At 45.1% G+C, this 16,663-nt stretch overlaps 1 protein-coding gene across 1 annotated transcript in view; it reads right to left on the bottom strand.

The window, feature by feature from the left end:
• The window catches only part of efnb1 (ephrin-B1), a 74,597-nt gene extending 58,281 nt beyond the window's left edge, over window positions 1–16,316 (bottom strand). The window contains exon 1 of the mRNA XM_034092406.2: window positions 15,345–16,316. Coding sequence (XP_033948297.1) covers window positions 15,345–15,460 — 116 coding nt within the window. The 5' untranslated portion in view covers window positions 15,461–16,316. The remainder of the gene's footprint in view (window positions 1–15,344) is intronic.
• Between the last annotated feature and the right edge of the window lie 347 nt (window positions 16,317–16,663).

The following is a 16,663-nucleotide window of genomic DNA, read 5'->3' as shown; positions in this document are numbered from 1 at the left end:
GTGTTTAATATTTATCAGCTGTGCGAGAGGACTGCCACACTACAGATGATTGAGTGCACTAGATTTAGTGGCTCTTTCTGTCTCGCCTTCTCTTTCTCCAGCTGTGCCCCGTACTTCAGGACCTAGTACACGCACCACAGAGTCGACCAAGAGAGAGTGCAACAGGGAAGAGAAGAGAGGGAGAAGAGGGGGGGGGGCACTGTGCAAGCACTGAGGACATGGTGCCAACCAGAGAGGCCCACCGTGCCTCAGTCCCATCTCTCCAGCTGAGGGCTTTGATTCGCCTGATTGTCTCCAATATTGAGACACACAATAAACACAACACTTGGCCGCCATTTGCAATTCTAATCAGCCCCTCTCGACTGGCCTGGACAACCCAGCGACAGCCCTCTGGAATATCACTCATCTGACTGCAAAATAATGACACAATCATCGCCATGGCTACGCTTCTCTACTGCATCCCATGAGCAGGAGCACAGAGGATATTAATACACGGGAGTGTTTGGAGGACTAAATGAATTAGCTAGGAGATTAGCTAGACACCAGGTTAATGAATGTGCCACGCAGGCAACTTCTCCCATAGAGCGTTGTGGGAGTATTCACACCCCCTTCCCCCTAAAAATCACTAGCGGCAACAGTTCAGCTAGCAGGTCCACACCTGCTTCTGCGGGGCGTGCTGCAACAGGATTTCAATAAACCATCTTCAACAGGGAAGTCTATGTAAACTTTGGATGATTGTTTTCAAGTTGCAAAATTCCACTATCTAGTTTTGACGTGCTAAAAAGTCCACCAGCACGCGGGCTGCCACATAATTCTGTTTACGTTGGACTAAGTGATGTTTTCCGGATGTTAACAACCCTAAATCAGGGTTATTTAAGATGTTTAAGATAAGCTAAGAGACAAAAGAGGCTTTTTATCTTTAACAAACGGTCCCAAAATCGTACATCCGTGAATGATAAAAGCCCACCTGTTGGCTGTTCCGGTGTTGTTTCCGTTGACTTGACAACATGATGGTAATAGATGCTTGCAGATAGATGAGAGCAAAGTGACACGCAATCATCCACGTTTTAACGGCCTTGATGTATGTGCTTTAACAGTCACCCGGAAGATGAGAAAACTCACATCGATTTCAGAAGATAACAGGCACATCTTATGAAACTGGCTATTTGACTTGCAAATTCGCTCAGATGATTCATAACGGCAACCGTGCGCGTGGCCCGTGTGTGTGTCCAGAGTGTGTGTGTGTGTGTGTGTGTGTGTGTGTGTGTGTGTGTGTGTGTGTGTGTGTGTGTGTGTGTGTGTGTGTGTGTGTGTGTGTGTGTGTGTGTGTGTGTGTGTGTGTGTGTGTGTCGCCGCTTGCTGAGGGAGGCGTGTGAATGACAGCCTGTCAGTGAAAGAGATGTCATTATCTGGCTGACGTCTGTATGAGTTGTGACCGGGGCAGGGTCACATCAGTCGCGGGGAACTGACACTCTGCGGACAGGAAACATTACTTTCACATTTCACTCTAGAGAGGAAACACTCTTGGAACAATCTGCAATGCCACTGTTCAACCTACTTTAAAGGTTATTGCAATATGCGCGGCTCTAAAAGTGTTCGAGTGCAGCTCTCTCATGACAATAGCATGAGGGACACTTATCTGAAAACCTTTTCTTTTTTTTTACAAAAACAACATAGTGGGGATTTTTGTGTCTTTGTTTAAAAGGCCTTGAAGAGAGGAGCCTGAGCAAACCTCTGCCCTCCCTGTCCGTAGCCTTTGACTCTTTCTGTGTAACAACAATACAGGGGTTTTAGTTCAGAGTCCTGCATTCGATCTGTTCGGGCACAGATAAGAGAATCTGATGGATAGGTTTAATCAGCCAAGCCCAGGGATCAGGACAGATCAATCAAAGGCTGTGTGGTTTATAAAAGAACAGCTTTTATCAGTGTCACGGGGGTCTCTGCCCAGACCTTTTCTCCTCACCAAGGGAAGCAACAAACATTACCCAAGAAAGTATCTCATCGGTGTTGAAACTAATGCGACAGAAAAATAAATGTGGTGGGAAAAAAGCGCAGTCAAAGTGAAAAAACACACATCTGTAATCACTACACACACAGGGACTATTAAACTCCTAAGTCAACTCTCCGTGAAAGGCGTAAAGCTAAAATGTCCCCAGTCTCTAACACAGTAAACACCTCCTGACATAAAACTCAAACTAAACCCCTCCTGAAACATTAAAAACTTGACTGAAACCAAATCTGCCTTCAAATAAAAGAGGAGCGAAACAGGCAGACGAAAACAGCTCACAACCGTCGACACCAAACAAACAACAGATCTCCATACAACAAAGGCGCTAACTAGGACATGGTGCTTTTTAACACACAGCTGCCTCCTCCTCGTGAGTCTTAAAAGCAGCTCCTTATCAGAAGATTTGAGTGACGGGTCTATTCTCTGCATACAATCTCGCCGCATGATTGTTAAAGACAGCTACACATGTCCCATCCAATCCAAGACAAATTAGTTGCCCTTTCTTTCCTCCCCCGAATGGGAGATCGTATCCAGGCGGACATGCTTAAGTTGTCAGTGGGGTTCTAAAAGCCATATTGAACAGCATATTGACTGATGCAATGGCAGAGACACACATCATTAGCCTCATTAACAGTGAATGTAAAAGGGGAGGACGGCCTAACTGGTGTAGCGGGAGTCTGTGTCTCCTCTGATAACACTCGCCTGTAACAAGCCGAGCTGAGGCAAGACGCGGGCTGTGGGCATTAAAAATGAAATGTGTGTGTGTGATATGCGTGCTAATAAATAGCTTGTTGGACATGATGCTATTCTCATTCACACATTTTGCTCTGTGATAACCGGGGCGGACTGTGGCCTCGTAAAGACGCTCCATGTGTTGTTTTAGGAAGCCATTACAAACTGGGCCGTCTCCATTACAAGCGCGATCTGATCATTATTACGGCCATCTGTAAAGCACACTCAAACCTTAGCCTGCCAAACACAGCTGCACACACAAACACACACACACACGCTACCTAGCGCTGTGATATGTGTCCCAGTGTGTGTAGGGCATAACGTGACACAGCAGCGGCTGTTCCCTTGTCACATCGTGCCTTTCGGGTCAACGCGATTTTAGTCCAGCCTACTCACACTGTTCATGCATTACTTTCATGTCTGAGCTGGAGAAAAAACGGAACCCCAACACCCGTGCAACGCAATCGCAATATTTCCAGCCAGAACTGCCCGCATCCTTCAAAGGCTCATCACAGGGCGCACATCTAATGCAGAGAGAAGGCCTGTTAAAGCCTCAGCCAGACACGGGGCTTTGAAGCGACTGCTCCAGCCCCTCCAATGGGAGCCAAATCATTTCCCTTCCCTCTACCGCTCCATTGTGTGAGAGGTGCAGCAGGCGGCTCTACTTGGTGGCCGCATGTGGGGCGCCTTCAAGGATCACGCCACGCCATTCCAGAGCAGGGCAACTCACAGGAAATGAGACTCTGACGGATGCACAGGGGCTTCTGAGGGCGATACATATATTCATGCAGTCATGTATATTTTAAACAAGAATTTGACTCAGCTAGCATAATGCACATGCATGGCTCCTTCTTTTTGGATTCTTGACATGCACGAGGTGCTACAATCATAAGTGTATAAATAAATGAGAAAAAGCAGCAACACAGGCCCGACATGCAGGAAGAGGGCTCGCCAAGGTTCGTCTGCAAAGGGAAAAGCTTTCATCCTGGAGACAGAAGAGGAGAAGAGAGGAGTGACGTGGCGGAGGTTCAGGGCTGTCATGTTTCTCAGTGGGGGGGACTTGAGAGACAGATGAGAATACAGAATAGCTAAAAGTAGACAAAGTTTTTCAGTGCAGGGGAAAATAGAAGATGAGACAGCAGTGCGGGGAGAGAGCGCCACACATCTAGATTAGCGAGCTAAAATCACAGCGTGAAATATTATATTACCCAGCCCTAAGAGGAAAAACTATCACGGGTGCTCATTAAACCGAGTCAACCCAACGCCTTCGGTCTTATTCTCTGCATAGTTCATAAAGCAGGCGGGGAGAGGTTTAGGATATTGTGTTTGCTTTAGCAGACCTTCGCTCCTATTTCCAATATCGGAGAGATGAGAGGCTTCCACGGCCAAGCACATCATGGGGGAGAATAAACACACATGTGATGGGAAACATGTGTGTGGGAGATGAAACGGCCTCCCTCATATGAGTGAGATGAAATATAGACCTGTGTCCTGCTGCGCTCCAATCAGGGCTGCGCTCCACTCGGTGTGGAGGGGAAACGGCAGACCCCCGACAGTCTCTCTCACTCAACACACACAAACACACAAACACACACGCTGCCAATATGGTCATTCTGGAGCGGATTCATGTGGAGGCCAGAGTCTGACAGTGACATCTCCATTCATTCTTGAATTCTTTTTCTCTTCCCAACATGCATGGACACGCACACACTCACACACACACTCGCAGAGAGCCAGAGGCCATGGGAGGAGGAGCAGCGCCGGGGCATAAAAAAGCCTTCTCCCTGCCGTGGGTCTCTGCGGGGTTTAGCATGGCATTATGGAAAGATTAGACTTCAGAGTGCTCTGCTATGTGATGTCACAGTCTGGATGGCTTGTGGAACTCGGACCTGATGGCAGGCACATTTTTCTACCAAAGACAAATGCTGGGTTGTGATTGATTGCAGGTTCCTATTGTATCTGTCTGGTATGGCTTTATTGGAAGAAGAATTAGTCGGACAAAAAGTCATGGAAACCGCTCCACATCTGACTCCATCAATCAAGTCAGCAATCAAAATAATTCAATTAAGAGACTTAAATCCCGCTGGCTTACGAGTCCCTGCTCCAATAGCCCAGAGACAAACTCAATTTACTGACAATCCATACATGATAGCATTAACTCCACTTTAAGGCTCAAATCTTTTTCCATTACTTACATTTTCTAAATATCAGGGGAAATGCGAAGGAAATAGTCGGGTTTTACTGTTTACTCGGGAAGAGGGCTATTCGAAAGAAATTGAATAAACGAGAGCAACTTAAATACAGACAGGCTGGCCAGACATCTAAACTAATTTTCAATTTGTTTAGAAGCACTCATTGGCCAAACACGGAAAGTTTAGAAAAGTTTTCCTTTTTAAAGAAGTAGTAAATAGCTCGACATCAGAAATGCAGGATTGTGGAAAGACGGGGAGAGGGAGGTTGGTGAATATGTGTGTAATTGTCTTTTCCCCCCCGTTTCCGAGGTGTGAAAGGGAATGCAGGGTTGCACTGGGGTGTCCTAGGGAGAGGCGATTGAAGCGTCAGTCACAGCTGCCACACAGAGCCCCGGCGCGCAGCAAATCCCAGGACCGGCCCTCGTGGGCGGAGGGGCCGGGGCCGGGCCTGGGAGCAGCGGGAGTCCCACAGGCCTTTTCTTCAGACTCCTCTCACCAGCACAAGGGGGACCGGGATCACGCTGGGAGTTAGCTTAGAAAAGGCTGAGCCAAGACTTGGCAGAATGGGTTAACGGAGGCATGCACACACACACACACATGCTTTTTAGGGCAGTCCGTCTTGCCTGTGGGCATGGTGGGAAAAACATGAAGCAGGGGGAAAAGAGATAAATCAAACGTCCAGTTACATCTGAAAAGTTTAGGACACACATCTTCAGACACACACACATATGGTGTAATAAAGGGGCTTCTCAAACAAGATTACGGGAGAAATGAGTGGTTTTTGCTTGATGCCTGGGGAGCCTAATAGTGGTAAAGTCCCGAGGATTATAGACTGTGCCATTTCCACGCTCGCCCTAATAGTCTCCATGTCCTGCCTCTGTATGCCATAGATGGATTATGATGCTTTGTAATTAAGGTGGGGGGAGGGGGGATGTTACAGACCGCCCATCTGCCACACTGACACACTTACGGGGGGTTTCCCTGGGGAAATGGGGAACGCTACCACCACTATTCCATTACTTTATCATTTTATCATTCTATTATCCTACCACTCCATTCAATTACACTGTCACTCCATTAGTGTTCTCATAACAGTGAACAAAGCGATCCGTGATGATCATTGATGATATGTTCAGAGCTGCCTGGGTACGGTCATGCCTCATCCAGACTTCACTTGTAAAATATTATGGGTTCGAAAGTAAGGCTCACTTTAGTTCCACCAAGAAGTCGTTCCCATTAGAAAATACATTTATATTATTTTAGTTTTTATTGAGTCAAATACAATTATTTTCGGGACAGAACGTATTATGTTTTGTAGAATGTAAAAGTCTATACTTGACACTGCAACGTTTGACACAAGTTTGACAAAAAATGTCCACTAGCTTGTTTTTTCAAGACGTTCTACCCCATGAAATCAGCAGATACAAAATGCTTAATGAAAAGCTAAAAATACAGCTAAAATAACTATTAGAGTTTTTGAAATGGACTTCGAGTAAGGATTTAAGTTTTTGTTTTTTTATTTCATTTTTTTTTAAATATATACATTTGTAGATGTGTTTGGTTCTATATGCTGTAAAATGTATTATCTCTTCGATTTACACACGGCATCTATTGCACGTCTGTCCGTCCTGGGAGAGGGATCCCTCCTCTGTTGCTCTCAAACTGTGGGTTTTCTCTGGAAGTTTTTCCTCGTACGATGTGAGGGTCTAAGGACAGAGGGTGTCGTTTTTCTCATACTGATATTCTGAACAATCTGTGCTGTTGTATTTGCTGTAAAGTGTCTCTACTGTAGGCTATTTTTATTATATGTAGAGCACTTTGGCTCGACCAAAAATCGTTTATAAATGTGCTATATAAATAAAACTTGATTTGATTTGATTTGAAAGATACAGAGAAGCACTAACACTGGAAAACTTGGTAAGTTGACCTTGAATTAGTAGATTTTTTTATTTTTGCGTCTATAATACTTTTCTTAACTTTGTACCTTTTTGTCTAATCTAATCCGGAATATATATTTAGTTTATTTCTTGTAGAGCTAGTAAATTGTCTTTGAGTTAGGATAAATTGGTCCAAAACATGTTTTGTAATTTTGTGATGCTGTTGAAAGCTTTAGAAAAAAATAGTAAAAGTAAAACTACTAGTTAAACCAAATGTACTTTTAGTTGTCTAATATAAATTCTGCTAATTTTGTTGAAAACTCATAAGTGAATTGCTACTAACATAGTAAGTAGACCTCGACCTTAAGATATTTATATTGCTTTTATTTGTAGGGGAATGCGATTTAAGGCTCCTTAAAAATGTCCTAAAACTTATAACAAAGCAATTAAGAATCCTGAGTAATTTATGTTAAGCACTAAGGCATTTTAACAGCCTATACTTCCCCTCAAGCCATGACAATTTAACTTAATAATAAACATGCATTCCTAGTCCTATCACACTACTGTGGTTGTTGGGATCCCTCACCCCCTTCCCTTAAGTCCTGGCACACTGACTAAATTCAATCCTCCCTCACAAAAGTCTTTGGAGTTCCACAAACTGGGGGAACAGATCCCTCGCTGCCTGTATGCCGGTGTCAACCCATGGCGTCTTAAAGAAGGTGTAGTGCAGCTGGCTGTTAAGTTGGCCTGCCCGCTGTTTGGGCCTGGGTCTGATGAGCTCTGCCTCCACGGCACAGAGGGGTTCTCTGAGAAAGAGTTAAGTCTATGAGGTCAGTCCAGAGGAGGAGGTTACGAGTTCCCGAGTCGGAGCCGCGGGGGTAATGGTTTTAGAGATGGCTGTCACACAGATCCGTTCCACTGTCCAACACCGCCGCTGATCTCCACCAATCCAAGTCCGCTTGCTTTTCAATCGCTCAACTTTCTCTCCCTTTCTTCTTTTTCTCCCTCTCTTTCCCCCTCGCACTGACACATGGAAGTAATCTGGGAGCTCTACGTAGGCTGGACTGAAAGGATGTGCGGTTTAGCCCAGGGCTGCATTTCAACGCTCTACATTAGCTTCCTTTCCTCTCCTGTTTAATCCCCTTATTTTAAACTGCTCTTATGTAAAAGAACTAAGATGGCAAACAAAAGGCCGACTTTTCCCCGCTTTTGCTCAACTTTTCTCTTCCCCCCCCCCACCCCCCCGCCACTTCCTGTAACTCTACATTTGTTGCTCCATTCAGCCGAGGAGCAGACGAGAATGAAATGCAAAGGGAAGCTTTCCAGCGCCTGTGCCTCTGCTTGGCAGAGCTGGAGCTGATGGGAACTTCCTGGTTGCTGCCAGCCAGGCCTGCAGCTAATGAAGCCGGCTCGCTAACAGCCTGTGAGGCAGCCTCTGTTCAGCCACTCCACACTCGTCCACCGCTCGGCCCTCAACACTTTCACAGGGGGCACACTGGCACGCTTCTAACACTTCCTTAATGCTCCTCTGTGGCCGGACAAAGAACAATGGCACACCGACACGCACTCTCAAGCACTCATTCACTTCCATGAGCTTATACTTGTCCCTTTCATAGTGTCTTTTAATTGTAGCATGAGTCACAACAAACACATATTTTATTAAACTCATAATGACTTGCTATATAATTCGCATTTGCTAAATAATTGGACTTGAAATTACCCCAACAGATAAAGACCACATAATCCGAGACTTTGTGTTTGTTTTGGCCCACTTCAATTACACTAAACAATTATGCTGAGTAGCACAAAGTTTCAACAAGTGTGTGAAACTTTTCTGCGAGTCATCACAGCAGACAACCTAAGCCCATTTCTGTCTCGACTGTGAGAGTCTAGCCAACTGTGGTTCTAAAGATTAAGGTACATTTAAGATGATGTCTGATCAACCTGTTTACATCATTGATTTATTTGTCTGTTACTTTATGGATTTAATGATTGGTACTTTAGTCTAGACCAGGGCTCTCCAACCTTTTTTAGGATGAGAGCTACTTTCAAAAAAATAAAACAAGTCGTGAGCTACTTTTACTCCTCTTTTTTTCTTTTTTGCAGTGTATATATTTAGCACATTTTAACATTAGTATATGCTTACCTTTAACCTTTGTGTGCTGTTTGGGTCTGTGGGACCCGTTTTCACTGTTTACTAAAAGAACATGTATGCAATTGAATTATTTTAACCTGCTTTATTTGGGGGTGGACCTCTCCTCCTCTAGGGGGGTTTTGTAAATGCATCAATCTGGTGCACTTTGAGCACACAATGAATTTATGGATACAGCTCTCAACACTCATTTGAAAGGGAGCTGTATACTTTTCAATAATCCAAAAATCTTTAGAATATGATCACAAACAATAACTAATCATTTAAACTTGTTTATTCTTATCTTACCTAGTTAGCATTCTTTCTTTTTATTTATGCATATTTTACTAATCACTCCCCTTTTAAATTGTTGCAAGAACGTTAGGGATGCACGATAATTGGTCCGATATTAGGAATTATGACGTCATCCCGATAAACCCGATACAAGTATTAATAGCCCCGATAATATACAATATATTTTTTGGGTAAAAAAAAAGAAAAAAATACTGCGGTGTGGGTGGATTGGGATGAGGGGCGCTTGTTTTTCACTCGGCTCCTCCCGTTTTGCCAGTACTGTGGTATTAGTGGTTTAGGAAGAGGGGAGTTCTTCACAAATCCAGCGCTCCCTAACTCATGCCTGGCTGTGACGTAAATGGTGGGCGGCCGTGAAGCCAGGACAGTAAACAAACATGTCGTCGGTGGTATGGGACTATTTCAAAGTTTCAGAGTTGGAAAGTTCGCTTGCTATTTGTAACAAATGTAATGCAGAAGTTCCACGAGGAGGGAAAAAGGCAACGAGCTACAATACTTCGAACCTGAAACATCGCCATCGCTACGATGGTGTGTTAAAAGCGTACGAAGACTCCTGCGCTGCTAAACTAGCGGCAAATCCAAAGTCAGCTGCAAAGGCACCGGGGCTTTTAACTATCGACGAGGCTTTTGAAAAAGGCAAGAAGTTTGCCAGTTTTGCAACTCAAGGCATGCTCGAACCGGAGCTGCCTGGACGCTGCAATCATGTTGCGCACTATCCGTGCCGAGTGTGCTGACTTCTCCTACAATGTCCCACTGTCTGGCTTCCTGCATAAAGTCAAGTGCTCGGCGCAGTTGTGGCGAAATGTCGCTCCTCTGTTTTCATTTAAACAGCTCCTTATATCAGTTAGCGCAGCTAGCTAGCACCAGATGCTAACAACAACAATGCACGTTAGGTCTCTCTCTCGCTCGCTCGGGCCACACATACACACACCCTCCCGGTCCTCCCGATGGCCAGTCGGTGCCTGCCGGTGAGCGTGGAAGTGTGGTCTGCCACAAGCGGGCGGCAGGAGCGGGGCTGTCAGCATCAGCTTGTAGATGGTATTTTAAACTCGATGCGCTCTGAAACTACGGGGCGGCCGAGGAAAAAATATACACATGCGTCAATCGCGTTAAAATAATTAGTGGCGTAAAAAAAAATGGTGTTATCGGTATCGGTCTTGAGAAGCAGGAAGTTATCGGTATCGGTTTAAAAAAACAATATTGTGCATCCCTAAAGAACGTGATTGGTCGATATTCATTGTGAGGGGGGGGAGGGGTGTTAGATATATATAGAGTTGTCATTATGTGATATGAGACGCTATGCCGTGAATATATGTGTCTCTCTTTGTATTACGCTTTCTGGCTGGAGTTGTATAAACAGTGTTGTTGCACCCTGGATAAACCTGAAAACCCATCGTGTGGTTGGATTAGCATAAGTGGTTTCGCTGTACAACTGAGTTTCTAGAAATAATAATAAATCACAGTATATTGATTATGTGATGCAGTAATAAAAACATTTGATCGATACCGCCTCCCACTGATTGACTGTCAGAGCTGATTGTTTTTGATCGAATAACTCGTAAACTGACTCATCTTGTCTGCTCTTTCTCCAACTGACTCATTGCATCAGCTGTTGTTACAGTTGTGAATCAGTCCCGATAGTATGTCTTGAGAGAAAACCAACTGGGACTCATGAGCACCAGTTGGGATCTCTAAAAAAAAGCTAAAAATGGGTTACAAATGCTTTCAAAGCCAGGGAACAAAACCAGGTTTTATGTGCATGCCTGGTCTAATATAAAGAAATAAACGCATCAATAACACTATAAAAAAAAGCTGAATAATCAGTTTTCAATGATGTGGAAGCCAAACCACCAGTGGATAAAGTGAGTCCATGTGGAGTAAAAACCATGATGGAAAAACTGTTTTTTTTAATTGTTTTCCTGAAATAACCTAAATAGCAGAAGCCCCTTTTCTGTACCCAGGTGCATCCCGAAAAGATAACCAAACCAAGACTCCGTGGTTCCACACCGCTGAAACAACAGACATGTGGACACAGAAGTGTATGCACGTAAAAGCAAACGCAGCTGTCCTCAGAGTGAGACACAGGGAGCCTTCACTGCACCACGGGCCAGTTGCTTTCCAGAAGTATTTCTCATTGGTCAGCCCTCTCTCTTTCTCTCTGAGTGGGGCTCAGGCTCTGAGTCCTCTCTGTGTGTAATGAGATCTTTATCAGAGGGAAACACGATCAGAGTCTAAAGGGGGAGAGGGGGGGCGACTCGGGGAAGCAGGGAGAGAGAAGGTGTATCTCAAGGGGTAAAGGGGGCATGCGGGGAAGAAACAAAAACAGGCCTCTGACCCTCTCGGCAGTGACCCATACTGAAGAACCAAAATCCTGTTTCGGCTCTAGTCCCTAAGTTTCATCCCACTCCTGTTCGACAGGTTGTGGCAGTTTGCATTTGTTGTTTGAGCAACTCCTGCTGAAATCCTCATTATATATTTCAATGTCAGCTCAGTGGAGCATTTCCCAAACACCACGTTGAGGGGGTCAATGGTTTCCCCGTGTACGAGAACGAGCCCTTAAAAAATGTGCTTTGATAACATCTCGTTCTAAAAACAAAGATGTGGCAGACCTGGTTTTTTCCTAATTACCTCAAAAACTACTTTTTTCCCCCTCCCAATTATCTTATCGGAAACAGCTAATTACGAAGACTGAACTTTAATGAGACCTTCTGTGTACCTATTCTACTAACAGCAGGCAAATAAAATAGTGTTGGAGAAATTGATTTAACATCTTGCCACCTCGTGTTTTTCAAAGTTGTTCTCCGTGTTGAGAACATTTTCTCATTTGGGGGTAAAAATAAACATGTTTTCATCACGGTGGTAATCAAACCCAGTTTAATCATCGCCAAACTCCATGAGCCTTTAAACCGTGCGAGCACATTATAAACCAAAAGCAGCCGACTGTTAAACTGCGAGCTGGGGTCAGCGGACAGCAAAATAAGACGAGTAAGTAAAGGCCTGCAGCAACAGAGGCTTTAGCTGACTTTTATCCACACAAGCGCCTCTTTCTCTATTTTGTGGGGTTCAAACTCAACACGGGCTAAAATGAGAAAACGGTTTCAAAAAGCCTCGCCGCAAAGTGAGGAGTTCAAAACCAGTGCAGCAGACTCCTGGCCGGCCCGTGGCTGTTTCCTCTCGGTATCTTTTCAGATGTGGGCAAAGTGTGTGTGTTTTTTTACGCCAGTCTTCCATCATCATTTTGTTGATCTATTGAGCTGCTTGCAAACAGGCGGTGGTAGCTACAGGTCATGAGGTAAATATTAGCTAAGGAGGGTTAGAGGACGGGCAGGAACCACTCATAGCAACCTTGTTGGATTATCATTAAATTGGCATCACTGCAGAATTCCTCAGCACACTGTGAACGTTACTGTGTGTGTGTAGTATGCCGGTACATTGCTAGCTTCAGCCAAACCGATGGGACGTGATCAGTCATAACAAAGTGACATTTTCGGGGCGTAATCCCACTCAGCTAAATGAGAACTAATCCGATTTGCCCTGATCAAATGTTAGGCGCTTTTTTTTTTACGGGCCAAGGACGTTGACACATCCAGCCTTCTTCTGCTCAGCTGCTCCTCCACCCTCACCCCCTTCCTGCATAATCCCTCTTGCCATTTTTACTCATCTGGCTTCAAATTAAATATCAAAAAGGTCTGGTACATCCTGCAGCAAAACTCAAACTCAGGCATGTTTCTTCTTCTTCCTCTTCGTTTCCTTTGCAGACGGCGCTACAGTGATGATGTATGTTGCCTGTTCTGGCACACTGGGAGGAAATCAATTAAGCAAACCCCAGTTATTGATAATGCAGGCGCGGGAGTGATAGCATCCTCACATGGAAATCCATAACAGCAGGAAGGCTCCAAGGGACCCGCACATAAGTCTGCACTCACATATAAAGACAAACACACACACACCGTGGCCCAAAACCTGCTGGGTTCCTATACTTTGTCTCATAACTCATGGCCTGTGGGGAGGCACTGGTATTGTTATATATGGTGTGTGTATGTGGCACAGTGCGCAGGAGAGGGCCATATTAATTTATTAGCTGAGGCAGCAGAGCTCCCCAAAGTGAGAACAGGAAGTAAGACATCGTAAATCTAGATAAGTCACCAGATAGTGTACTGTACATTTCTATACACCCTGGGTTATCACTATGGAGTAATACAGGTTGAGACAGAGGGGTGGCGTTTAAAGCAACAAACAGTGAAGACAGATGCTGATTGCTGTACGACTATTCCCTTTTTTATTGCCCATCAGACGCCGCTGCTGACAGATACATTTCAGAAGAAAAACAGGTTTGTCTTTTGTTATTGCGAAAGCCTGCACACAGCAAGATAATTGTCTTTTGTTTTCTAAGCGCAGAGCAGCAGGATAATTAGGTTGAGGGAACACTTTGCAGAGTGCATTATTGTTCCACTGCGAACTTTATGAAATATTAGGCCTGGCGTGGGTTTTTTATTTATTTTTTGTGAGGAACAGATGGAGTAATGATCTTCCAACAAAAAAAAAACGGAGTGGTAACCTTCCAAGCCATTCCCTGCAGGTGACATCATCAATCAATAAATGTCTCTCCAATTTATTTTCATTCGTCCAGCCATGCCTGACACACAATGTGGGGTTTTGTCCATGTGGAATAAGTGTGTGTCATATCTCTCTCTGATGAAGCTCATTGTTCCACTACATCCGCAGCCATACTCAAATAAAAGCTGATGGGCCGTAGTCTTGCCATTAGGATCAGGCCACACACACACACACACACACACACACACACACACACACACACACACACACACACACACACACACACACACACACACACACCACACACACACACACACACACACACACACACCACACACACACACACACACACACACACACACACACACACACACACACACACACACACACACACACACACACACACACACACACACACACACACACACACACACACACACACACACACACACACACACACTCCACTGAACCTGGCAGCAATATTCATTCCCACTGACTGCACAACTAGCTCCTATGACATCTGACATTTGGGGGATAAATCGTGGATTCACTTGAATGGGTAAGTTCTAGTTATAAGCTGGTCGAGCTACTCTCCATTTCCCCTTGGTGCAGCGAGCTCAAATGAAGGTCAGCTCCTCATACAGAAAAACAGGAGAGGTTTTATTTCTCCCCTTCCTTTGTTTAAGTTTACTTTCCCCTTATGTATGCTTTCCAACATCATGCAAATGTGGGAGTCAAGTCTAAGTGGGTGATAATTGTTACCAGAGTGTATTTTATTATCAGCATTCTGGGCTCACTCTGCTTGTTTTGATGGGAATAATATGAATCTGGCTTCAGCTGCTTTGCTTTTGAGAAACTTGCCCTTGATTTGTTTTAAGTGTGGAGAAATTAGGCTGGATCAAAGTCAAGACAGTTTAGGAAAATTACATTCCTTTCAAGCATTTCTTCCTCTGAAACCATTATCACACATTTTTGTGGGAATTTGAAAACTTTTGGAGGCCCTCACAAGAAGGAACCCATGGTCAAGAAAACTGGACTACACCTTGACACACGTGGCATTCTTTCCTTGACTTTTTGAATTATTCAAGTATTATCCACTTAGCTGATTATATAAATTACGAGAAATTGCAGGGCAGAAGTGGACAAACTCTCACCACACTGAGAGTCATAACTCAAGTATGCAAGCAGACTTTCCCCTCCGTTTGTTAATAGACACCAGCATGTAATATTGCCATACATTACTATAATTAACCATGTATTATTGTGTTTTAAGTGAGGCCTACTGTACACTGTAAGCCTGCACCTTGTGCGTTTCTTTGGTGTTTGGAAATCCCCCACTGAGAAATAAATCAGCAGAAACCCGAGCGGCGCAGGAATGACAATTACAGGGAGAAAATTGCATTGTGTTCGTTTTTTCATAATTGCAAGAGAACATTTAACAGCTTTCACACAATTGCAACTTTTCACAGTTAGTCCTCCATTACGCGCACACCCACACTTTGGCATGTTTGGACAAAATGAAACAGGAGACTTACCTGGAATTCTGAGAGCTCCAAATGATAGTCTCCATCGATTTGGCTGAAGGTAGCGCCGACCTGCACATTAAAATAAAGATCCAGAGGTAATACTTCCAACACCCGAGTCCCGCCATTCTGATCTGAGTACAGCGACAAGACAGTGAGCCGATAACCCGGAGCGTCGGACGGAGCGCGTTATCTGCAGGGAGGTGAGCTACGATCAGTCGGGAGCATGTGAGGTCGATATCAGATACATGTCCTTCTGTCAGACCTTTTTGTTAAAACCTGCTCCAGATCTGATGTCTTTGACTGAACTATCCGCCGGTTCTTGGTCGGATCTAGTAGGGAAGAAGCAGTGTCCTGCTTGACCTGTGGCTGAGACAAAAAGAGTCGACCTTCTTGGAGAGAGATCTGACGTGCAGTGCCGTTTTTTTTGTTTTTTTCGAGGGACACAATTGGGGGCGAAGCGGCTGCCGAGGAAGCGTCTTTGTCAAAGCTCCCCTGAATGTCTCTGTACCTGTCGCTGGATATAGCCTACAGATGGCCACATTCATCCATCAGTCACAACTCCGCAGCACGCTGGGAATCCCGAGGTCCACTTCATTCCAGTGTTGTCTTTCACCCCTCCGCCTCCTGCTGCCCTTTGCTATTCTTCTCCAAAAGGAATTGAGTTTCTATTGTAAATATTCCTCGCGGCTCTCAGCGGCGTTCCCGTGTTGCGCTCCCAGCAGGGTCGCCTCTTCTAGTCCGACTGGGACATGCTGCGCGGCCGGTGCGTGAATAAAAACTGTACGTCTCCCGGGTTGTCTGCGTACACAAAAAGTGCCGAGGGAAGGTCAGACCTGCTCACCGGACAAGCTCCGTGGCTGTAAATCCGCTCGGCAACAATTCCATGCCGGTGTATTGTTTTTTTAACCGTGTAAAACACTGTGCACTCCGCTAAGTGCAGCAGCTCGAGCTCAACTGTAACCCGAGCCGGAGAGCCGCGCGGAGGGAACAGCCCACTGAGCGAGCCGCAGCCAATCAGGGCGCTCTGTCCGAACTAGGAAGCGAAGGCATTTATGGGGACGTGGAGGAGGAGGGGGGGGGGGGAGAAGGGAGTGGAGTCTGTTATTGGGTTGACCCCCACTTCTCAACCCCCCCTCACCACCTCAGCCCGGGCCATCGACCCAAATTGAAATGGACTTTGGAGTTATTCGTCATACTGAAGGCTTTGGTAGGTGTGATAGGCTGTAGGTTAAAGTGTCAGCAGGAGAACAAAAACTTTGGCCCCTTTAAAACCGGGACCTGCTTGTCCCCGGGGATCAGGGATTAAACATTTATGATAACACTCCTAA

Source organism: Pseudochaenichthys georgianus, chromosome 10, assembly GCF_902827115.2.
Source record: "Pseudochaenichthys georgianus chromosome 10, fPseGeo1.2, whole genome shotgun sequence".
Taxonomy (NCBI): Eukaryota; Metazoa; Chordata; class Actinopteri; order Perciformes; family Channichthyidae; genus Pseudochaenichthys; species Pseudochaenichthys georgianus.
This window is presented reverse-complemented; position numbering and strand designations above follow the sequence as displayed.